Source organism: Salvelinus fontinalis, chromosome 1 (genome assembly GCF_029448725.1).
Source record: "Salvelinus fontinalis isolate EN_2023a chromosome 1, ASM2944872v1, whole genome shotgun sequence".
Classification (NCBI taxonomy): Eukaryota; Metazoa; Chordata; class Actinopteri; order Salmoniformes; family Salmonidae; genus Salvelinus; species Salvelinus fontinalis.
In genome coordinates, this window is record NC_074665.1 from 39,773,324 (window position 1) to 39,800,184 (window position 26,861).

General features: G+C 41.4%; 1 protein-coding gene across 1 annotated transcript in view; it reads right to left on the reverse strand.

Annotated features, from left to right (window-relative positions):
• LOC129854182 (pro-neuregulin-3, membrane-bound isoform-like) overlaps nt 1–26,861 on the reverse strand; it is a 414,443-nt gene that overhangs the window by 193,978 nt on the left and 193,604 nt on the right. The window contains exon 2 of the mRNA XM_055920970.1: nt 2,525–2,657. Coding sequence (XP_055776945.1) covers nt 2,525–2,657 — 133 coding nt within the window. The remainder of the gene's footprint in view (nt 1–2,524; nt 2,658–26,861) is intronic.

The following is a 26,861-nucleotide window of genomic DNA, read 5'->3' on the forward strand; positions in this document are numbered from 1 at the left end:
CCGACCCGCTCCTGTTCCAAGCGTTAGTGTTGGGAGTAATCTTTCTCCGGTCATGTTAAGACTCGTTATAGGAGTTAAAAACATCATAAGGTAGTTAATTTAAAGCGTTTTATAGCAATTTATATCCGTTTAGTGCGATTTTGGGACATTTATTTCTGAAACGCTGTAAATTGCTGGGCACGCTTCCAGTTCATCCCGAACGCAGTTGGCATTTCCACATGGCAAGAGGACAGCTTTCCACCAAAAGACGATTGGACCCAAGAAAGGATCCTTTGCCCAAGATACTGATGGAAGAACAGCTCAAAGTAGGACATTTTTATTATGATAAATCGTGTTTCTGTCGAAAAATGTTAGTGGCTTAGGACGCCATGTTTTTTGACGTAGCTTCGCTTGGCGCAAACTGTATTGAAAAGTAAGGATAATTTAAAAAATGTAATTCCGCGATTGTATTAAGAATTAAATTGTCTATCAATCCCTGTCCACCCTATATTTTTTAGTCACGTTTATGAGTATTTATGTATAAGAGTAGATCACTGTCTAAGTGGCGCATGGACATTTTCTGACCAGCTGAGCTACATTTCACATTGTCTAACCATGATTTTGGTGGCTAAATATAAACATTTTCGATCAAACTCTATATGGATTGTGTAATATGATGTTACAGGAGTGTCATCTGAAGAATTCTGAGAAGGTTAGTGAAAAAATTAATATATTTTGGCGATGTTGACTTTTATCGCTCACTTTGGCTAGAATCAATGCTGGGCTGCTATGTGCTATGTGCTATGCTAATATAACGATTTATTGTGTTTTCGCTGTAAGACACTTAGAAAATCTGAAATATTGTCTGTATTCACAGGATCTGTGTCTTTCGATTCATGTATGCTGTGTATTTTTACGAAATGTTTGATGATTAGTAAGTAGGTAAACACGTTGCTCTAAGTAGTTTTTCTATTCCATTTGTGACGGTGGGTGCAATTGTAACCTATGCCATCTACCTGAAATATGCACTTTTTTCTAACAAAACCTATCCCATACCATAAATATGTTATCAGACTGTCATCTGATGAGTTTTTTTCTTGGTTAGGGGCTATAAATATCTTAGTTTAGCCGAATTGGTGATAGCTACTGGTGTTGGTGGACAAATAAAAGATGGTGGATAATGCGAATGTGTTTTTAGGTAATAGATGTACATCTTTACATATTGTGTCTTCCCTGTAAAACATTTTAAAAATCGGACATGTTGACTGGATTCACAAGATCTGTGTCTTTCATTAGCTGTATTGGACTTTAATGTGTGAAAGTTAAATATTTTAAAAAAATATTTTTTTTGAATTTCGCGGCACTGGTTTTTCAGTGGGGGTGGGGGGGGAGTGCCGCTAGCGGCACTCTCATCCTAGACAGGTTAATACCATAAAGAAGTCGACCGAAACATCTTCTGAAATAAGCAGTGACAAGTTTAGCGGTGCGATGCCAGAATGTAAACTGCCAGAGCCCGGCGTGGTATATGGCTGGAAAAACGTACCTCAATCCAGGGATGGAATATGTTGCTGTACTCCTAATTATCCCGAAATGTTGAATGGTGAATCAAGATGATTGGAATTCTGCTACTTTTTATTTAAATTGCTGTTTTTCCTAGCTTGCTATGCTAGCTAGTACTATAGCAGCCCATTGGATTCCATGAACATGTGACGTCATTTGATTTGATCCGTATATGGTCATCAGAGATGCTCGGATGCGGCCAAACTGTGATTGGTGGAAGACCCATCCAGTGATAGGCACCGGCACATTTCACTATCATCTTTCCAACCTCTTTACTGTTATTTCCAAAAGCAAGAATTCACAACAATAATAGTACAACAGTTGCTGCATTGGTCAATGTTTTTGCCAACATATCCACTGACATTCACAGGCAATGGACACAGGGCTAAAGGAGCCTAATCGAGCAGTGAGGACAGTGAGCTTGAGGACAGTGACAGCGGGGAAGAATGGACGCCAGAATCATTTCCTTTTCTTATGAAAAGAGTGCTTGTTTTGGATATATTTGACTTAATAAATGTTCTGAAAATATCTGATTTTCCTTGGTGTTTTAGTACCCGTATGGTACAGCATTTCCATTTTTTTTCCTGTGGGGGGGGTAGAAGATATTTTTTTTTATTGTTGCTACATTATCAGAAAGCTTAAATCTTCAAAACATTTGTTATGAAAAAAAGTATGTGTGCAGTAGAGGGTTAATTAAAAACTAGCAGTATTTCAATCTTCTCGATGTATCATTTTGGATAATGGGATAATTATGAGTACAGCGCCCATCCCATCTCCCATCCCTGGATTGAGGTACGTTTTCCGAGCAATCTCTTGCGCCTGCTCCGTGGTGTCCTGATCACTGCAGCCTGCCATTCAGACCTTACAGGGAATATGTAATTATTGCAACCGTAAGGTCTGAATCTTCAGGCTAGGACAAGTTAGACACAGTGAACTAATACAGACACAGACACACCCCCAGACACCCACACACCGAGAGACTCACCTGCAGTGTCTGTGCACTCCTGCTACTGTCTCAATGATGGAGCACTCGCCCTCGTTGAGGCAGAAGGCCAGGTCCTTGTCATCGATGCAAGGCTTGAAGACCTCTGAACGCAGACTAGGGGATGTGGGGGCCACTGTGAGAGAGAGAGAAAGAGATATGTGGTTACTGGATGTCACAGAGAGACCATTATTGAAGAACCATTTTCTTTGGGTAAAATATATACTTCAGAATCACAGCAAAAAAAAAAAAAATTGTTTACCAAGAAAAAAGAACGAAATATGACAGAGGGGTAGAGATGTGTTAAAATGACCTGGATTAGTACTTGATTTGGCTTATTGTATAAACAGTAAGGATTTTTGATGGTTTTGCCAAATATCTTGGCTCTATGATCGTGGCCTATATCATCATACATACATACAGCTTCCATACACACTGACAAGGCTACTCAGGAGCTTGCGGTGCTAACTTGATGTAAATCATATTCAGGAACAGGTGTCATGACACGGGGGTTCAGGTTCAATCGGCTACCAGAGCGGAGCTAAGTAAACACTGCTGTCTCTCTCCACTCCTTCCTGTTAATCATCAACAGTGATGACATCATCTACAGTTAGGTGAGATACAGATACACCACGTTACACATTTGTTGAATGGGAATGAATTATTTGTACTCTGATGAGGTTTTGTTATACAGATTATCAGAATGATTCAAAAGTTTGATGTATAGTACATACTGTGAAAAAAGGTGTTTTGGTTACAATTGACCAAAGGGTGACGGAGGTTGATAGATAAATGTAGGCCTACAATTGAACAAATCACACTTTACCACATTATCTATCGACATCATTCATCCATGTTATTTAAACATGTTATTTGTTGCAGTTTCTCTTATATTTTAGATAGTATTGAAAGCACCTGCTTTGATTTGGAATTGGGTAAGAATAAATGGCTGTGGCATGACATTTTTCAGCTCCATGTGCTGCTCTTTCATTCTGACCCTGCACAAGCCCTGCTCTGCTCTGCACACACACTGCTCTGTCTGTTGACTGAGCCATGGCCGCTATGCACTGCTATGCACAGCCACTGCAATGCAGGTAATCCGCCGCAAAAAAAAGACAGTCAGCCTTGTTTGCACACACACACACCAAGGTTGGGGTCAATTCTGAATTGAGTTGTGAATTGCTCTTGAATTGAGGTAGAATTAAATTCAATGAAATTCAAATGGCTTTTTATTCTACACACCATAGAAATGTTTATTTTGACATCACGTATGGCTACCAATAACATTTAGCAGAAGGTTCAAACATTTCATTTGTAAAACTTATCATCCTGAAACAATCAAGTATTTCTGTAGTGGTCTGGAAATATTATAAGGTCATGTTGTCGGTTGTCTATAATAATTAATAATTCCCTTAATGTTTTTAAATATCAGAGTTTTTTTTTTCTCCCAAAATGTATTAGATCAAACACTGCAGTATGGAAGGGAAAAATCTAACATCTCATGACAAAAATAAATACTGTTTGACATCTTTGAGTTATAATCAAATTAATATTTGAAATGGTATATGTAATTATTTGCAATCATTAGTGAGTGGCATATCCTTTTGATAAAAAAAATGAATTAGACTGATATTTCAAGCCTCAGTTTAATTAGTTTGAATTGCTTTAAACTAAATTATACTTTCTTCAATTCAAATAAAAATCTTCTTCCTGTGGGGTGTGGACAATTCAAATACACACACACACACACACACACACACACACACACACACACACACACACACACACACACACACCCTTGTTTCTGGTGAATTTTGAAGGGAAAATACATCCAATACTTTCCTGTTAATTGGGTTAATATATCCCAACCACAACTGAAATTCCAATAATTTCTTAATTATTTTCAACAGTTGGTCTAGTTCTAACAGTTCAGAAAGTAAATCTTGACAATTTGTTAGTAGAACGACTGGGAGAAAGTCAGTTCTGGGGTGCATTCAGTTCGATTTAACATTTGCTACAGTGTTCCTCCTTTAAAACTTGCGTCATAGCATTCTATGGCACGTTACTTAATTTTCAGCCATTTTTTACATTAATGCAAGTTACTGCTATTTCGACCACCCGACGACAACTTTGAGAAGCATTTGATAGTCTCCCATAATGGCATTACTAGAGAATTAAAACCTTTTTTGTAATAACATAGTACATGGGATTGATTTTAATAAATTTGGCTTAATTAATTTGATTAATATTATGGTGTTTCTATTCTGAGAAAAGTGAAAAACGAAACCCTCTGGGTTTCCGTTAGGATGAAATGGAAAATATTGCGCTGTACAACGTGATGTTTGGCAGTAGGCTACAGCATAAGGGGATTGGATTCTAAATTACTATCTAAGGGGCATAAGGGGCATTTCCACACCCTAATTGTAGTGTAACCACTATTAATTTCGCCTATGGTAGGCCTACAGTATATCTACAACAACAAAAATTCAATGAAGAGACTCACCGCCAATGATTACATTAAACCTGTTTGGGTTGCAGGGGCAGTATTGAGTAGCCAGATAAAATGTGCCCATTTCAAAAGGCCTCGTACTCAATTCTTGCTCATACAATATGCATATTATTATTACTATTGGATAGAAAACACTCTCTAGTTTCTAAAACCGTTTGAATTATATCTGTGAGTCAAACAGAACTCATTTGGCACAAACTTCCTGACCAGGAAGTGAAAAGTCTGAAATCGAGGCTCTGCTTTTCTTCCTGCCTATACATGGGCATGAAATGTAAGAGTCTACGTGCACTTCATAGACCTTCCCCTGGGTGTCAAGAGGCTGTGAGAGAAGAAATTTTGCGTTTATCTTGGTCTGACGTTGAATACAGGCTCTTTGTATGACGTGTCCCTCATTTCCGGGACTCTGAGGAGCGCGCGCTGGACAGTGGGATTGCCTTCTGTTTAGCTGCCGTTATGGACGACCAATATCTCCGGCTTTGATTTTATTTGATACATGTGACCATATCATCGTAAAGTATGTTTTTTCAATATAGTTTAATCAGATTATTGAAAATTTTTTGGGAGTTTTGCCGTGTTCCGTTCTCTGACTGATATGTGCATATGAATATGCTATTTGGTCAGAATATCAGAATGTCCGATTTTTAAAATGTTTTACAGGGAAGACACAATATGTAAATCTATTAGCTAACCACGTTAGCAAAAGACACCACTTTTTTTACTATAACAGTTTATTACTCCATGAGTAGCTATCACAAATTCGACCAAATAAAGATATAAATAGCCACTAACCAAGAAACAACTTTATAAGATGACAGTCTGATAACATATTTATTGTATAGCATATGTTTTGTTCGAAAAATTTGCATATTTCAGATATAAATCATAGTTTACATTTCAGCTACAATCAGAAATTGCACCGAAAGCAGCCATAATGTTTACAGACACCAACGTCAAATACCTAATTACTCATCATAAAACATTTCTGAAAAATACATAGTGTACAGCAATTGAAAGACAGGCATCTTGTGATTCCAGACAATATTTCCGATTTATTAAATGTTTTACAGCGAAAACAAAATGTAGCGTTATATTAGCGTAGCCACAATAGCCAGAAACACTTGGGCGCCGACAACCAGTTCACATGCGCGACAGATATTAGAAATAGCATCATAAAATGTTTCTTACTTTTGGTGATCTTCCGTCAGAATGTTGGACAAGGTGTCCTTTGTCCAGAACAGTTGTTATTTGGATCTGGAACGGCAAACTTCCCTCTTCATTTAGCATGGGCACTTGCCAAGTGGCACGGATCACTCCAACGTCAACAAAGTCAGAGAACGGAACACGGCAAAACTCCCGAAAAAATTTCAATCATCTGATTAAACTATATTGAAAAAACATACTTTACGATGATATGGTCACATGTATCAAATAAAATCTAAACCTGAGATGTTAGTCGTCCATAACGACAGCTAAACAGAAGGCAAATCCATGTCCCCTTTCGCACGCTCCAGAAACAGGAAATGGACGGTCACGTCATACAAAGAGCTTTAATTCCACCTCAGACCAAGATGAACACAAAATTTCTTCTCTCACAGCCTCTTGACAACCGGGGGAAGGTCTATGAAGTGTACGCAGACTCTTACGTTTTATGCCCATGTATAGGCAGGAAGTTGAACAGAACATCGATGTCTGTCATTCCACTTCCTGGTCAGGAGATGTGCTGCTGAATGAGTTCTGTTTCACTCAGAGAAATAATTCAAACGGTTTTAGAAACTAGAGAGTGTTTTCTATCCAATAGTAATAATAATATGCATATTGTACGAGCAAGAATTGAGTACAAGGCCGTTTGAAATGGGCATCTTTTATCTGGCTACTCAATACTGCCCCTTGCAGCCATAAGAAGTTAAACCAGCATCTGTAGCAACGCAGCTTGCACTGCTACTCAGTGTCTTGGACCGTTGCACCACTCAGGCACTGTACAATGTGACCCAGTTGGGAGTGGCCTACAGTACTACAGTAAGAGCGAAATAATCCTAACAAAATCAAATAATAAAAACCTTAGTGTAACAACAGGTTTAGTAAGTAATACTGAAGTCGTGCACAATTATCCGTTTCTATTTAGATTTAGGTCGCCCATTCATTGTCAGTTGGAGAAACAGTTGGACACAAAAGCATAATCAGTGCACTAACTCCCTCTTGCGCTGGTCTGAAGCAATGAAGTGGTGATGCAGGGTACCATACTAAACCACAAATTACCTCTAAGTCCCGCGGCGTAACCTCGCAACATGTGAAGGAGTAACCACTGTATGTTGCGTAATGGCTTGTACTGAACAACACATTCTTTAAAAAATTTCAACAGACTTTACATTTGCTCTGTTTTGTTAGTGTGGCAGGGTATTGCTTATAGCAATGAGTGATGTATTTGAAGGGTATCGGTGCATGTTGAACCCACAACCCAACCTCTCTCCGATTTTCAAGTGGTTATTCAGAACAGCAGTTTCCACTTAATTTTTACGTTCCATTACATTTATTTTGTACTGAATGCAGAACTGGTGACTTTTCTACTCCAAAAATAGTGACAATAAAATGATGGGAACACCAATACAATATAATCTACCTCTCCAGAAATGAGCCTAATAACATTATCAGGCTGGTGTGTTATTTAGCAATAATTATTATTACCTGTAGCCCACCGGTGCAGCATAGTGGATACAAATAAATCTGGTGAAACATGCCCATCTGTATTTGTACTCATCATTAGCTAGATCAGTGCTTCCCAAACTTTTTCAGTCATGACCCTCCTTCATCATGGCGGAACATCCTACCACTCCCCCCTTACCACTCCCAATTGAATGAACTGCTACAATGTTACACTAAAATATAAGAATACCTTTTACCCTGGTTTCCCTTCCATATTTAAATCAAGAAGAAGTAATTAATGAAGGATAAATAAACCAGCTTACTGCTGTGCAACGTCACACGCATCTCTATCACTAAACAGATGTCACGTTCCTGACCTTATTTCCTTTGTTTAGTTTTTGTTTAGTTGGTCAGGACGTGAGCTGGGTGGGTGTAGTGTATGTTATGTGTTTCTATGTTTAGGTTGTCAATTGGCCTGATATGGTTCTCAGAGGCAGGTGTTTTACGTTGTCTCTGATTGGGAACCATATTAAGGTAGCCTGTTTTCACTGTTTGTTTGTGGGTGATTGTTCCTGTTCGTGCGTTCATGTATTCTATGTTCACTAGTTCAGGACTGTATCTTCGTCGGTTTTCGTCTGTTTATTGTTTTTTGTTCGTATGGAAATAGTATTCCAATAAATATGGAAACGTACCACACTGCGCTTTGGTCCTCCTCTCTTTCCACCGACGAGAGTCGTTACAGAATCACCCACCAAACTCGGACCAAGCAGCGTGGTAACGGACAGCAGCAGCAGCAGCAGTGATATCAGGAATGGACATGGAAAGACGAGTTGGACGGTAAAGGACCCTGGGCAGAGCCAGGGGAATATCGCCGCCCCAAAGCTGAGCTGGAGGCAGCGAAAGCAGAGAGGCGGCGTTTTGAGGAGCTAGCTCGGCAGCGTGAGCAGGATCTGGGTTATACTACTTGGGAGGAAATAGACAGGTGGTCGGTCGACCCAGGGAGAGTGCCGGAGCCCGCTTGGGATTCTTTGGAGCAATGTGAGGAGGGATACCGGCGAATGGAGGCAGAATGGAGGCAGCACGGCGACACGGTAGGAAGCCCGAGAGACAGCCCCAAAAATTTATTGGGGGGGTGGCTAAAGGGGAGTGTGGCGAAGTCAGGTAGGAGACCTGCGCCATCTTCCCGGGCTTACCGTGGAGAGCGAGAGTACGGGCAGACACCGTGTTATGCGGAAGAGCGCACAGTGTCATCCTGTACGTGTGCATAGCACGAGAGGGTGGTGAGGAGCATCTGATGGTTCATGGTGTCGAAGGCAACAGATAGATCGAGGAGGATGAGAACAGAGGAGAGAGAGTCAGTTGTGGCAGTGCGGAGAGCCTCCGTGACACAGAGAAGAGCAGTCTCGGTTGAGTGACCCGTCTTGAAACCTGACTGGTTAGGGTCAAGAAGAGTGTTCTGAGAGAGATAGCGAGAGAGTTGGTAAGAGACAGCATGCTGAAGTGTTTTGGAATGAAAAAAATTGAAGGGATACCGGTCTGTAGTTTTTGACGTCAGAGGAGTCGATTGTTGGTTGAAGTCAGAGGGGATGAAGCCAGTGGTCAGGGATGAGTTGATGAGGGAAGTGAGGAATGTAAATAAGGTCTTCAGAGATGGTCTTGAGAAGGGAGGCGGGGATTGGATCGAGCGGCAAGGTTTTTCGGGGGCTGAACCGCATTAGTCGCAGGATTTCATCTGGAGCGAGAGGATAAAAAGAGGTCAAGGCGTAGGGTAGTTCTGTGTGAGTGGGACCAGTGGATTCAAAAGGCTGAATGAGGATTGGATGTCATCAACCTTGTTTTCAAAGTGGTTGACAGTCGTCCAAAGAGAGGGAGGAGGGAAGGGCATTAAGGAGGGAGGAAAAAGTGGAAAAGAGTTTCCTAGGGTTAGAGGAAGAAGCGTGTTAGAGACAGAAGCCAGAGTGCTAGAAAGTGGCTTTAGCAGTAGATACAGGAAGAGGAAGAGAAGGTACTGAGGAGGGAGTAAAAGGATGATAGGTCCTCAGCTGACCGCAGCCCTGTTCTATAAACTCGCAATGAGTCACTCAGCCACGGAGCAGGAGGGGAGGGCCGAGCTGGCTGGGAGGAAAGAGGCCAGTGTGAGTCACAGGATGTGGAAAGGGAGGATAGTATGGTGGAAGAGGCAGAATCAGGAGACAGGATTTAGCAGAAGGGAGAGATGATAAGATAGAAGAGGGGAGAGCAGTGGGAGAGAGAGATTGAAGATTGAGATGGCACATGACCATCTGGGTAGGGATGAGTGGCTAGGGTTGGAGGAAAGGAAGACAGAAAAGGAAGTAGTGATCAGAGACCTGGACGGAGGTGGCAGTGAGATTAGCAGGCGAACAGCCTCTAGTAAAAAATTAGGTAAAGCGTATTGCCTGCCTTGTGAGTGGGAGGGGACTGGGAAAGGGTGTGGTCAAAACAGGCAAGGAGGAGAAAGAGAGAGTTATAAGGCTATAAGAACTGGTCGTCTACTATGTTGGGGACAGAGAATAAAAGGAGAAGCTTTCTGGGCGTGGTAGAATAGATTCAAGGCATAATGTACAGACAAGGGTATGGTAGGATGTGAGTACAGTGGAGGTAAACCTAGGCGTTGAGTGACGATGAGAGAGGTTTCGTCTCTGGAGGGACAAGTTAAGCCAGGTGAGGTCTCCGCATGTATGTGGGGTGGGACGAAAGAGCTATCTAAGGCATTTTGAGCATAACTGAAGGCTCTACTGTGAAATAAAACAGTAAAAACTAGCCAAGACAGCAGTAGACAAGGCATATTGACATTAGAGAGAGGCACAAAGCAATGGTGTTGATCAGGAGAGTTTAGACAGTAAATTAATCGGAGGAAGACGTTGGGAGGTTGAAGCCGCCAAGTACGAAGAGCGGTGAGCCATCATCAGGAAATGAGTCTCCTGAGTGGCGCAGTGGTCTAAGGCACTGCATCTCAGGTTAAGAGGCGTCACTACAGTCCATGGTTCGAATCCAAGCTGTATTACAAACAGTAGGGTATTCTGTCTGGAATTGTAAGGAAAAGGTACTGACATAGCAGATTCGGATGGGACAAAAATTACAGATGTGGTGTTTTGTGCATTAATGCCGCCCGAATAGGACTTAAGGCAAGGGCTGTTTCCTCGTCTCTGCTGCTGCTGTCTCTGCCGTATTGTTCTCAATCCCAAAATGCTGGTTAATTTTGCTGTTATGCACATAGCAACATGAAGGCCTGATTCACGCACGTCTCCTCTGAACAGTTGAGATGTGTCTGTTATTTGAACTATATGAAGCATATATTTGGGCTACAATTTCTGAGGCTGGTAACTCTAATGAACTTATTCTCTGCAGCAGATGTAACTCTGGGTCTTTCTTTCCTGTTGCAGTCCTCATGAGAGCCAGTTTCATCATAGCGCTTGATGGTTTTTGCGACTGCACTTGAAGAAACTTTCAAAGTTCTTGAAATGTTCCAAATTGACTGTCTTAAAGTAATGATGGACTGTCGTTTCTCTTTGCTTATTTGAGCTGTTCTTGCCATAATATGGATTGGTCTTTTACCAAATAGGGCTATCTTCTGTATACCACCCCTACCTTGTCACAACACAACTGATTGGCTCAAACGCATTAAGAAGGAAAGAAATTCCACAAATTAACTTTTAACAAGGCACACCTGTTAATTAAAATGCATTCCAGGTGACTAGCTCATGAAGCTGGTTGAGAGAATGCCAAGATTGTGCAAAGCTGTCATCAACGCAAAGGGTGGCTACTTTGAAGAATCGAAGAATCTAAAATCTAAAATATATTTTTATTTGTTTAACACTTTTTTGGTCACTACATGATTCCATGTGTTATTTCATAGTTTTGATGTATACAATGTAGAAAATATAAAAAATAAAGAAAACCCCTTGAATGAGTAGGTGTGTCCAAACTTTTGACTGGTACTATAAAGCTAAATGTTTGTAGAACAACTAAAGTTATTAATGTAACTCTATATTAAGCATATAGGAGTACCTATTTCTTTGTTATCCGCTCAACACAGAATAGCCGCATGTGCGCACTCCATCAAATCGTTTGGAGAAAATATTTTGTTCAATTGTATTCTTCATACTATAAAATAATGCCACAGAATTCTAAGCAAATCTTGTCTGCTAAATGAACTAGTGTAGCCCGCAGCCATTTGACATAGCCACATGACCTAACATAAGGACAACTCAGAGTATTCTATTCTGTTCTTCTGAAATAGACTACATTTTCTTCATATCATGCTTCTTTGGACCTGTCTAAAATAAAGAATGGATGCATTGTGAAGGTGTAGGCTATATTACATGGATTTATTAGACATTTTAAAATGTAGATGTTCCAAAGGTCTGCATCAGTGTGGAAGCCAGGAGATACAAAAAGTGTTTAACGGACAATTACTGTGAGACTGACAGTTATTTGCTTGACAATCACCGGCTGACAAAATTCTGTGACCGCCACAGCCCTAGTTTCAGACCCTCCTTTTGCCCTCAGAACAGCCTCAATTTGTCTGGGCATGGACTCTACAAAATGTCAAAAGTGTTCCACAGGGATGCTGTCCCATGTTGACTCCAATGCTTCCCACAGTTGTGTCATGTTGGCTGGATGTCCTTTGGTTGGTGGACAATTATTGATACACACGGGAAACTGTTGATCGTGAAAAACAATGCAGCTTTGCAGTTCTTGATGCAAACCGATATACGCTTAGCACCTGCTACCATACCCCGTTCAAAGTCAATTAAATATTTTGTCCTGCTAATTCACCTTCTGAATGGCACGCATACAGAATCCATCAACCCACTTGAGTGGGTTGAGTCACTGACGTGATCTTCCTGTCCGGGTTGGCGACCCACCTCGGGTTCGTGACGTGGGGGAGATCTTCGTGGGCTATACTCGGCCTTGTCTCAGGGTAGTAAGTTGTTGGTTTGAAGATATCCCTCTAGTGGTGTGGGGGCTGTGCTTTGGCAAAGTGGGTGGGGTTATATCCTGCCTGGTTAGCCCTGTTCATAGGTATCGTTGAGTTTTACCTAATTTCTACCAGCATGTCACATGTGCAATCAGAGGGAAAAAAGCTCGAGACCACCTTTACTCCACAAACAGATATGTATACAAAGATCTCCTTCGCCCTCTATTTGGCAAATCTGACCATAATTCTATCCTCTTGATTCCTGCTTACAAGCAAAAACTAAAGTACCAGTGACTCGCTCAAACACAATTGGAATATGTTCTGGGATTCATTCAATGGCATTGAGGAGTGCACCAACTCAGTCAACGGCTTCATCAATAAGTGTATTGACGACGTCGTCCCCACAGTGACCAAATGTACATATGCCAAACAGAAGCCATGGATTACAGGCAACATCTGCATCGAGCTAAAGGCTAGAGCTGCCACTTTCAAGGAGCGGGACACTAATGTGGATGCTTAGAAGAAATCACGTTATGCCCTCAGACGAACCATCAAACACACAAAGCATCAATACAGGTCTAAGATTGAATCCTACTACACCGGCTCTGGCAGGGCTTGCAAAACATTATGGAAAGGCAAAGGGAAACGCAGCCACAAACTGCCCAGTGACGTGAGACTACCAGACGAGCTAAATGCCTTTCATGCTCGCTTCGATGCAAGCAACATTGAAGCATGCATGAGAGTGCCAGCTGTTCCGGATGACTGTGTGATCATGCTCTCCGTAGCCGATGTGAGCAAAACTTTTAAACAGGTCAACATTTACAAGGTCGCGGGGCCAGAGCGATTACCAGGACGTGTACTCAGAGCATGCGCAAATGAACTGGCAAGTGTCCTCACTGACATTTTCAACCTCTCACTGACCGGGTCTGTAATACCTACATGTTTCAAGCAGACCACCACAGTCCCTATGCCCAAGAAAGCGAAGGTAACCTGCCTAAATGACTACCTCTGTAGCACTCAAGTCGGTAGCCATGAAGTTCTTTGAAAGGCTGGTCATGGCTCATATTAAGACCATCATCCCTGAAACCCTAGACCCACTGCAATTCGCATACCGCCTCAACAGATCCATAGATGACGCAATCTCTATTGCACTCCACACTGCCCTTTTCCACCTGGACAAAAGGAACACACTCCAGTCACCAAAGTGGTACCGGAGCGCCAAGTCGAGGTCCAAAAGGCTCCTTAACAGCTTTTACCCCCAAGCCATAAGACTGCTGAACAATTAATCATATGGCCACCCGGAATATTTACGTTGACCCCCCCCTCCTTTGTTTTTACACTGCTGCTACTCACTGTTTATTATCTATGCATAGTCACTTTACCCCTACCTACTTGTACAAATTACGTTGACTAATCTGTACACCTGCACATCGACCTGGTAGCGGTACACCCTGTTATTAGCCTCGGTATTGTTATTTTATTGTGTTACTTTTTATTTAATTTTTTACTTTAGTTTATTTAGTAAATATTTTCTTAACTCTATTTCTTGAACTGCATTGTTGGTTATTGGCTTATTGGTAAGTAAGAATTTCATGGTAAATTTACCTAGTGTATTCGGCACGTGACAAATAAAATTCGATTTGATTTGAGTAAAACCGTCATTTGGATCGCCCACTCATTGTTGTCTCTCTTTCTATCTCTCTATTCTCGCTCTCTTGCGCTCTGTTTTGGCTTACTCTAAATCACTTTCACTGGGGCAAGATACGGAAAGCGATACTAGGGACCTGAGAGGATGGGAGCAAAAAGAGCCACTCCGCGGCAACTGAAGTGAAAAGATAACAAGCCAGGGTGTTACCCCAGGAAGGGGATATATGACTATTTTTCTCTCTCTTCCTATCTTCTTTTCCTCTAATTTCAGTGTGACTGTTCCCATTTCTTCCAAGCGGTTAGTTGGAGAAATGAAGTCATTTTTACTCGCGCCCTAAGCCTGAGAGCGAGCGGCTGGCAAATGATTCACATGCGCACACCGTAGAGCGCAAGGCTAGGCGGTGCTTCCTGTCTGTGGCTTGATTAAAATTCCAGGGCACAAGAAAGCAGGGTGTGATGTATGGCGAGCAGGTGGCTGCGGGGAGTTTAATATGTATGAGAGGCTGGGGAGAAAAGCTCTGCATCTGCAGTTTCGCAGTTGACGGCGCTCGGCGTGCTTGCCTCCCCCTTGGCATTGCTCCCAGCGTATGACGCTGAGGGCGTGGGTATGGCTCGGGTGTTGGGTATTAGGACCCACTGACACAGTTAACTCCAGTGTGACCAGGGAGGTCAATGTGGCCAGGCGTCCATTCCTATTATCTCCTCTGGCTGGGGAAAACGGGTTGCCAGGTCGTGTGAGAATCAGTGGATGGGTTTTTGTTGTGATAAACAGATTCTTAGGTTGTGTGTGGGTCAGTGGATGTTTTGTGATAAACAAGGGAACTATGTACAAAATGGAAGAAAACAAATGTAGGAGTTGTATCTCTGTTGTGCCCCTTTCAACATTGGCAGTTGAGTGTCACCCAGCCTTTCATGTTGTGTGTGATGTGTCAGGTTGGGTACAGTTACAGCAGAAATAACAACATTTGTGCAATTTTGCGATCTATTCTAATCTCTACTAGAAATGTGTTTTTATGTGAAAACAAATGGTGCAATACATATTTTCCTGTGCTATGCTTTTTTAATACACTACAGTGCCCCTACAAAGAAACCAGAAAGTTGGTGTTAGATCGATTCCCAATCCCAATGTTACAGGCAAATAGAGCCTGCTTGTACTTTCAGGGAAAATATCCCTAGCCGCCACCATCCAACATCCATCCCTCCCTGGGGGCTGTGCTTTACCATTCCACTACATCTCAAACAGTCACAGTGAATATGCCTCGACAAACATTAGGGCACAATGTGGAAAAAGGAATACAAGCTCTGACCTCCAACTTCTCTCGCCCAGCGAGACAACTCTGAGGCAATCATGGTGACACACTCGGAAAACAACAGAAAGGTCACGGCCGGGGCCCCCCCTGGCGGGGGCTGTCACTGGCCCCGCAGAGGTGGCTGCTGGGACTGGCATCAGTGTGATCCCACTTAACCCTGACACCCTGCAGGGTGAGTGTGTGTGCCTGCCTGCCAACCAGTAAGTCAGTGCTGTGCTGGGCCTGTTTAGCATTTCCGCCTTAGCCTGCCATGTGTGTGCTGTATCTGCCGACAGGGCGCAGAGAGATAGACATCTGAGTAGAGATGGGAGAAGTGAGTAGGCTGGGTGCTGCTATAGCCACATGGAGGCAGGTCTCATTAAATAGTGCAGCCGGGTGATTTATAGGTATGACTCAGCAGGTTTCACACATACGCAGACACGTGTGCACACACACACACTGACACCAATGCCCGAATAACACACTTACTGTACACACGTACACAGATGTATATGCACAATCACACATTCTTTCACATGCTTTATATACTTGCATGTGAATATACATACAAATCCATACACCAGTGCATGTTTTCATCCTAAGATGTACATACTCTAATTACTTCTTCAGTATAACAATAACACTTACATGAATTGTCATGATCCAATTAGTCCTTTAACACTTCTTAGGGCTAGGATCCTTTTTAATGAATTTCCTCCTGACTGACGTGCCCAAAGTAAACTGCCTGTTTCTCAGGCCCAGAAGCCAAGTTTGTAGAAATGTTAAAATAATTTATGAGACTATAACACAATTGATATGGTAGCCAAAAATCCAAAGAAAAATCAACCAGAATTTTTTTTTGTTGAGATCCCATGCTCTTTCAATGTAAAGCTACGGGTCCTTTGCAATTCCAGCTCCCAGATTGAAATTACTATGGCTTCCACTAGATGTCAACAGTCTTTGTTTAAGGTTTCAGGCTTGGAAATCAGTCTGTGGGTGCACGACGAAGAGGATGCGCACTTGCTAATTTTACTTTTCTATTGAACATACTTCTTTCCGTATGAAATATTATAGTTTAATTACATTTTAGGGTACCTGAGGATTTATTAGAAATGTAGTTTTGCTTGTTTTAACAAAGTTTAGCAGTAGCTTTTTGGATTCTTTTGTCTGCATGTTGAACGAGGGGATTACTCAAATCGATGGCGCCAAATGTAACAGACTTTTTGAGATATAAAGAAGGATTTTATCTAACAAAACGACCATGCATGTTGTAGCTGGGACCCTTTGGATTGCAAATCAGAGGAAGATTTTCAAAAAGTAATTATTTAATGGCTATTTGTGATTTTATGAAGCCTGTGCTATATCTAAAATAAGTATATCACAAGAAACATTAAAATACATTTATCAAATATATTGAAAAATACAAGTGAAAATATATTCTTAAATACATTGTTTCATGTGTTTCAGAATATATGTTCAAATACATGAAATACATTTCCCGATGCATTTACCATACATGATATGCACTGCTCCAAAAAATAAAGGGAACACTAAAATAACACATCCTAGATCTGAATGAATGAAATATTCTTATTAAATACTTTTTTCTTTACAGAGTTGAATGTGCTGACAACAACATCACACAAAAAATATCAATGGAAATCAAATTTATCAACCCATGGAGGTCTGGATTTGGAGTCACACTCAAAATTAAAGTGGAAAACCACACTACAGGCTGATCCAACTTTGATGTAATGTCCTTAAAACAAGTTAAAATGACTCTCACTAGTGTGTGTGGCCTCCACGTGCCCGTATGACCTCCCTACAACGCCTGGGCATGCTCCTGATGAGGTGGCGGATGGTATCCTGAGGGATCTCCTCCCAGACCTGGACTAAAGCATCCGCCAACTCATGGACAGTCTGTGGTGCAACGTGGCGTTGGTGGATGGAGCGAGACATGATGTCCCAGATGTGCTCAATTGGATTCAGGTCTGGGGGACGGGCGGGCCAGTCCATAGCATCAATGCCTTCCTCTTGCAGGAACTGCTGACAGACTCCAGCCACATGAGGTCTAGCATTGTCTTGCATTAGGAGGAACCCAGGGCCAACCACACCAGCATATGGTCTCACAAGGGGTCTGAGGATCTCATCTCGGTACCTAATGGCAGTCAGGCTACCTCTGGCGAGCACATGGAGGGCTGTGCGGCCCCCCAAAGAAATGCCACCCCACACCATGACTGACCCACCGCCAAACTGGTCATGCTGGAGGATGTTGCAGGCAGCAGAACGTTCTCCACGGCGTCTCCAGACTCTGTCACGTCTGTCACATGTGCTCATGTGCTCAGTGTGAACCTGCTTTCATCTGTGAAGAGCACAGGGCGCCATTGGCGAATTTGCCAATCTTGGTGTTCTCTGACAAATGCCAAACGTCCTGCACGGTGTTGGGCTGTAAGCACTACCCCCACCTGTGGACGTCGGGCCCTCATACCACCCTCATGGAGTCTGTTTCTGACCGTTTGAGCAGACACATGCACATTTGTGGCCTGCTGGAGGTCATTTTGCAGGGCTCTGGCAGTGCTCCTCCTTGCACAAAGGTGTAGGTAGCGGTCCTGCTGCTGGGTTGTTGCCCTCCTACGGCCTCCTCCACGTCTCCTGATGTACTGGCCTGTCTCCTGGTAGCGCCTCCATGCTCTGGACACTACGCTGACAGACACAGCAAACTTTCTTGCCACAGCTCGCATTGATGTGCCATCCTGGATGAGCTGCACTACCTGAGCCACTTGTGTGGGTTGTAGACTCTGTCTCATGCTACCACTAGAGTGAAAGCACCGCCAGCATTCAAAAGTGACCAAAACATCAGCCAGGAAGCATAGGAACTGAGAAGTGGTCTGTGGTCACCACCTGCAGAACCACTCCTTTATTGGGGGTGTCTTGCTAATTGCCTATAATTTCCACCTTTTGTCTATTCCATTTGCACAACAGCATGTGAAATTTATTGTCAATCAGTGTTGCTTCCTAAGTGGACAGTTTGATTTCACAGAAGTGTGATTGACTTGGAGTTACATTGTGTTGTTTAAGTGTTCCCTTAATTTTTTTGAGCAGTGTATATTTAGTATACCAAAAACATTAGGAACACCTTCCAAATATTGAGTTTGTGCCCCCCCCCATTTTGACTCCAATGCTTCCCACAGTTGTGTCAAGTTGACTGGATGTCCTTTGGGTGGTGAACCATTCTTGATACACACGGCAAACTGTTGAGAGTGAAAAACCCTGAAGCATTGCAGTTCTTGACACAAACCGGTGCGCCTGGCATATAATACCATAACCCATTCAAATTAACACTCCTATTATGTTGTGGGTCAATTTGACCCATTTCCACTTTTGAGTTGTCTAATATTCTAGTTAACCTCACTTTATCTCCATTAAATTAAATAACTTTTCCTCATTTAGGGTCATGAACCTTATTTCAAAATGTGGACACACTGATGTGTTGTGGAATGTATGTGTAGATTTTGTATGATGCCCACAACATGATGTTGTGGGTCATTTTGACCCAGAGGCTTTCATGTGTATAGATATTTGCACAGTTTCCAAATTAAACAAGCGTATTTGATGTATATTGTTTTGACTGGTTCTGGTTGCATTTGTATAATTATGTTAGGTGAAAAGGAGCTTTCCCAACCTTCTCTTTCTCAGTGCGAGAGCAGCAGATCTCTGACATAGACACTCAAAAATTAGCTCCAAAAGATTTTCAGTCAATGAAGCCTCATCACAAATGCTGGACTGTGACAGTGAAATATAAGAAGAGGTTTCAGAGACAGAGCACATTTCAGAGATAAAGGACAATGCTGTTGATGATCCAGATTGTGAATGTTTCTTTGGTAGAAGAAGATTCAGAGGAGTCTGCCATACTATCTCCTCCATCAGATGGAGAGAGCATGCAACAACCATCATCCAGAGAAGAGAGGATATGAACGCCTAAAGATGGTAATATAGAATGGTCACCATCACCACAACAGTCAAGGAGGACTGTCAGCTTCCAATATAATCAAAATTGTTCCAGGGCCTACACGATTTGCTCTGCCCCACTCGACAAGACAGGTAAACCAGCACCACTTGTGTAGAATGCAGTAAATACATCTGCAGAAAGCACAAACGTACATTGTGTTCAACATGTGGAGAGAAAGACTGAAGGGATCATTTTGACCAATATGGTCAAATCACACCTAAGTGTTACAGTTACTGGGAAAAACAAAAAAACTGCCTACATGGGGAAGCAGAAAATGCTTGTTCGTGAGAAGGAAACATGTTTAATAAATACTTCTATAAATATCGAGTTTTTTAAATCAAATGTTCTTATTCTTATTATTTTTATTTATTCTTTCTGAAAGGTCTGACGACAGAATTAAGTTCTGGCAGTTTTTACTTGATTCTTTGACTGTCTTGAGTGTGTTTAAACTGTGCGGGTCAATCTGACCCATAGCACAATAGACAGATTTTTTTTTCAGCAAAGCACAAGAGTTAAATAATTTGTCTTGCCCATTCCCACTCTGTATAGCACACATACACCATCCAATCTTAATTCTCTCAAGGCTTAAAAATCCTTCTTTAACCTGTCTCCTCCCCTTCATCTACACTGATTGAAGTGGATTTAACAAGTGACATCAATAAGGGATCATAGGTTTCACTTGGACTCACCTGGTCAGTCTGTCATGGAAAGACCAGCGTACATTTCACATATATTTATATACACATAATATATGTTGGAGTGTATTTAGGGCCAATTTTAAATATTTCACATGTATCCTAAAAAAAAGCATCTAAAAAATATATTTGAAATTATTATTTTTTCTTCCTATGGGGTCTTTTGAAATTAGCTGTATTGACGTAAGATTGTCTCCTTTCCTAGAAATGTTCTACAAATCAAGGTGAGTGCAAAGGGTGTATTTTTGGTAAAGCTTCAGTTATCGTGACATGGTTATTCCATGGTATTTCATATTTCGTCAAATAAATCTGGCCTTCTGAGATTAATCAGGTACATCTTGCTTCTCCCTATTGGCCCTCTTTGGGGGACATTTGCTAGCCTTATGTCTGACAGACAAAAGCGTCGTAGAAGACTAATGGTCGTGTTTTTAAAATATGCTTTCCTTCTGGTGTATAGCATTCCTACCTGACATATCAATCAAAGAAATTCTGCTCAGAGGTGTATTATGATGCTCAATACAAGCTCCCATTTCATCCAAGTGTTTGCTGAGCTGCTCAAGGCTTCTTATCGAATGAATGTCGCAGGCAGATATGCATAAATGAACGTGTGTCTGTCTCTAGTTTGCTGTGAGGGCGCTCTTTAGGGATAGACAAAGATAAAAACAAAGTTTGGATAGGTGGATAGTGTGTTTTTATTTATTTCTCATTTACAGAATTCATTGTCAGAATTGACATTGATTGTTGCTAATGGTTGATACAGCCTGTCTTGATTTGACATGATGTCGATTGTGTTATGAAATGGTAAACATAGCGAGGACATGCTACGTGTCACTTGTGTTATGATGAAAATGTGTCTATCACAACATGAGTGTGTCGTGTTTGTCATATTCACAGCATTGTTATTCTGAGAGCGGCGGGGCCTTGTCAGCATAAGGGTGACCAAATGCTTTATGGTTAAAAATACACAGTACTGTGTGAAAATATGTTATTTTCGAGATGGCTGAGTAGTGATTTGAAGGGCTTGTGCGGATTGAACAAATAGGCATGCCGACTGCCTCCTCTGTTACAAACTAAAATGTTAATTTTATTGTAGAAACCCCCTATCAGAGGGTCAATTGAGCTCAAAAGTTATGCATAGATAATTAGTGAATTCCTTATCTTGGTGTCTGGTAACACAAGCAGGTACAATATAATGCATTGTGGTGTAGTTATTCCAGGCTGTATCACATCCGGCCATGATTGGGGTCCCATGGGGCGGGGCACAATTGGCACAGCGTTGTCCGGGTTTGGCCAGGGTAGGCCGTCATTGTAAATAAGAATTTGTTCTTAACGAACTTGCAGAGTTAAATAAAGATTACAAAACAGATTGTCATGCTTTGCACATCTTTTTATGAGCATGCAGCCTATGTCCTATAGTCATATCATTATGATCCTCACTAAATACCAGCCAATTTGAGTCTGTTGAAATGTAAATGCATAGATAGATGTTATAAGCGTATTATAAGACATCATAATGGCTAATACATTCTCATATCAAGTTTTATATAACGGGTGGTCCTAATTCTGAATGCTTATTGGTTAAAACCGCATTCCAGCTGGTCTCTATTCAACAAGTTACCACCGGCTAAATCTATGACGTTAAAATGCCTATTTACTCTGTTCCATCTGACTGTGCGATCCACTGTCTCTCCCACATTTCTTTTAGACTAATATTTAGTTTTCAACAGCGGAGATTTGTATAAATCTTGCTGTCTATCTCTCCGACATTTGCAACATTGTTTCAATATTCTACTCCAGCTGTCCCATAGTAATGAACATGTAGGGGCCGGGAGTCGAGACAAGACAGACAGGCAGGCAGTGTTTCTCAGCCAGTCGAAATCATGAATCATCTGGCATCTTTTTTATGCATATACAAAGATATGTAAATTGAAAAAAGGTGCAGCAAGTTTTCAGTCTTTACAGCCTCAGTTTGAAGGGATTGTGTTAGCTGGGTTGTTGGTTAGCTCCTCTGAACAACAGTGTCCTGAGGAGGGAGCACACCTTCTATGACAGGCGAAATCGCGCCTCATTAGCTCATTGTTATGGGTGTATCCAAATAAATGCAACTAGAAAACCGCTTAAACAAATGCAAATGCAGCTACTGTTGTTATTCTGGCTGCACTGTATGACGTGACTGTAAGTTAGCCGTAGTTGGCTAGCCAGCAAGAAAGGGATACGAACATTGCAAGCCAGTATGGCTATGTAACATTTAGAACAAACGACTGGGTTGTGTCTCTGGCAAACGAACCGACAGAACGAACGACAAGCCAGTTTGGGTAGCAACCCTAGATTTGTGTCGGGACTACATCTTGTGGAAGGATGAAATAGTATGAATAAATTAATAAAAATAACATTTTTAATGAAAATACTTTGGTACCTGTTGTATAAAAGTGATAATACCCTTGAGGCCGGTGTTTGGAGGATATATTGGCACAGTTTTAACACCCGTGCCAAAATATCCTCCAAAACACCAGCTTCGAGGGCATTATCACTTAAATAAAGCATTAGTAAAGGGTTTTCACACTTATGAAGGTTATGTTATAACAAGGCCACCATGAAACATGCCCATTGCTCTTTATGAAGTAGCGCTTTATAATACATTATGAATATTTCCCTGTTTTGCATTGTAACACTTGCTATAAGGTTTTATAACAGCTCGCAGATCATTTTCATACATAAAAATGTGTAAAGGCTTAAGATGCATTCATAAATCATTACACCCGTGGTAATATGCATTATCAAGGGATAAGCATACATAATAGCTTGACTCCCTAAAATAGACTGTACAAATGCTTAAATACATGTATAATGCGTTACAAAGCAGGTGGCTCATAGAAAGTGTTACCTTCACATCTCAGTACAGCAACCGGAGCCTGCAGCTGAAGCTTTTGCTAATCAGAAAAACTTGCTACATACACAGACCCATTACACAAGCAGGCCTGCTGCTACTGCCATCAATTCACTGAGGTGGAACCGACTGCAACCTAGCTCTCTTCCCTGCACCAGAATACATTTCTCCCCATAGAGATGACAAGCCACGCTCTGCTTCAGCCAATCCATATAATTAACCCGTTAACTATGTAAACCGCAGCGAGGAATTTAAGGTCCATTTTACTATTGGACCTTAAGTAGCAACTCTATCAGGCGGAGACATCACAATGGCTTTATCAATTGTGAGCAGCTCACCTTAGTTTGATGAATTGTTGCTGCCTTCAACTCTCTTTGGGTTATTACTACTCCGCTATTGGCTAATGGGTGCCATCAATTAGCCAAACTCATCTCTCACTGGTCAAAGTGCCTAGTTTAATTTGTCACACGCACCAAATAAAAATGCTGTAGACCTTACAGTAAAATGCTTACTTACAAGTCCTTAATGCTGACACGGGGATGAAACAGAGGAACAGACAAGGTAAGGCAATCAAAACGTAAAGGAGTCAATTGAGCACTGATGCGCATAATGATGGTGACAGGTGTGCGTAATGATGGGCAGCCTGAGAAGGGAAGTGGTAGCAGTTCATACAATACAGTTGAAGTCGTAAGTTTACATACACCTGAGCCAAATACATTTAAACTCAGTTTTTCACAATTCCTGACATTTAATCCTAGTAAAAAATCCCTTTCTTAGGTCAGTTAGGATCACCACTTTATTTTCAGAATGTGAACTGTCAGAATAATAGTAGAGAGTGATTTATTTCAGCTTTTCTTTCATCACATTCCCAGTGGGTCAGAAGTTTAAATACACTCAGTTAGTATTTGGTAGCATTGCCTTTAAATTGTTTAACTTGGGTCAAACGTTTCGGGTAGCCTTCCACAAGCTTCTCACAATAAGTTGGGTGAATTTTGGCCCATTCCTCTTGACAGAGCTGGTGTAACTGATCAGGTTTGTAGGCCTCCATGCTCACATACGCTTTTTCAGTTCTGCCTACAAATTTGAGGTCAGGGCTTTGTGATGGCTACTCCAATACCCTGACTTTTTTTGTCCTTAAGCCATTTTTCCACAACTTTGGAAGTTTTCTTGGGGTCATTGTCCATTTAGAAGACCCATTTGCGACCAAGCTTTAATTTACTGACTGATATCTTGAGATGTTGCTTCAATATATCCACATCATTTTCTTTCATCATGATGCCATTTATTTTGTGAAGTGCACCAGTCCCTGCTGCAGCAAAGCACCGCCACAACATGATGCTGCCAACCCCGCGCTTCACGGTTGGGATGGTGTTCTTCGGCTTGCAAGCATTCCCCTTTATTCTCCAAACATAATGATGGTCATTATGGTCAAACAGTTCTATTTTTATTTAATCAGACCAGTGGACATTTCTCCAAAATGTATGATCTTTGTTCCCATGTGCAGATGCAAACCGTAGACTGGATTTTTTATGGCAGTTTTGGAGCAGTGGTTCATCCTTGCTGAGGGGCCTTTCAGTTTATGTCGATATATGACTCATTTTACTGTGGATATACATACTTTTGTACCCGTTTCCTCCAGCATCTTCACAAGGTCCTTTGCTGTTGTTCTGGGATTGATTTTCACTTTTCGCACCAAATTACATTCATCTCTAGGAGACAGAACACGTCTCCTTCCTAAGCGGTATGACGGCTGTGTGGTCCCATGGTGTTAATACTTGAGTTCTATTGTTTGTACAGATGAACATGGTACCTTCAGGCGTTTGGAAATTGCTCCCAAGGATGAACCAGACTTGTGGAGGTCTGCAATTGCTTTTCTGAGTATGTAAACTTCTGACTTCAACTGTACATTTTGTAGTGATTCCTATGTTGACAATGTAAAGAATATTTGCTGGTCTGTGGTGTAATGAGGAGCAACCAGACACGGCACTTAAGGCCAGGCACCACAGGCTAATAGGGATTTTATTTCTTTAGTCTCATCAGACTGAAACTTTACCAGTTGAAAGTATACATAAATACAACATATTATTGTATTACAAGTTTTATATATTATAATATTAAAATTACTGCCGGCAGCATACCACCTTGCATACCACTGCTGGCTTGCTTTTGAAGCTAAGCAGGGTTGGTCCTGGTCAGTCCCTGGATGGGAGACCAGATGCTGCTAGAAGTGATGTTGGAGGCACTCTTTTCTCTGGTCTAAAAAATATCCCAATGCCCCAGGGCAGTGATTGGCAGACACTGCCCTGTGTAGGGTACAGTCCTTCGGATGGGATGTTAAATGGGTGTCCTGACTATCTGAGGTCATTAAAGATCACATGGCACTTTTTGTAAGAGTAGGGGTGTTAACCCTGGTGTCCTGGCTAAATTCCCAATCTGGCCCTCAAACCACCACAGTCACCTAATAATCCCCAGTTTACAATTGGCTCATTCACCCCCTCCTCTTCCCTGTAACTATTCCCCAGGTCGTTGCTGTAAATGAGAATGGGTTCTCAGTGAACTTACCTGGTAAAATAATGGATAAATAAAAAAATATGCAAATGTGACAAAACCTCCTAATATGCATATTACGATTATCTGTTTTTCAACACATTGCTTCAAGGAAGATTTTTTGGGTGGCCTTTATTGTGATAAGACACTCAATGGTCAGACTTTTACAGATCAGTCTTTCAAAATATTGTATTTTAATGGAATTATTTAAAAAACACTTCACATATTCATGTATGAAGGATGCATATTTTGCATATATTTACAGATAAAATGACACTTAAAACCAAAATTTCACAGGATATAAAAAAACGCCTCACTTAAACTTCTCTGCTCTACGGATCCCTTTAGCGGGATTATTTTCCTAAACAACCGCTGAATTCCAGGGCTCAAAATATTACAAAAAATATTTATAATCATGCAATCACAATTGAAATATACCAAAACACAGCTTAGCTTTTTGTTAAACACCTATCGTGTCAGATTTTGAAAATATGCTTTGCAGCGAAAGCAATCCAAGCTTTTGTGAGTGTATCAATCAATGCTACAACAGCTAGCCCCAATTAGCATGGTCACGAAAGTCAGAAAAGCAATAAAATTAATCGCTTACCTTTGATAATCTTCAGATGTTTGCACTCACGAGACTCCCAGTTACACAACAAATGTTCTTTTTGTTCGATAAATATTACTTTTATAACAAAAAAACGCCATTTGGGTTGCGCGTTATGTTCAGAAAACCAAAGCCTCGTTCCGTTCGACGAAAATTCCAAAACGTATTCGTAATGTTCGTAGAAACATGTCAAATGTTTTTTATAATCAATCCTCAGGTTGTTTTTAACAAACAAAATCGATAATATTTTAACCGGACCGTAACATATTCAATGAAAGAGAGAAAGAAAATGGAGAGCTACCCCTCTCACGCGCAGGAACTAATCAGAGGACACCTGACTAGTTTTGAAAAATCTTGCTCATTTTTCAAAATAAAAGCCTGAAACTATGTCTAAAGCCTGTTCACAGCCCGATGAAGCCATTGGAAAGGGAATCTGGTTGATACCCCTTTAAATGGAAGAAAGACGGGCCAGGAAACACAGATCAAAAAATCACCTCCGGGTTAGATTTCCTCGGGTTTTCGCCTGCAGAATCAGTTTTGTTATACTCACAGACAATATTTTGACAGT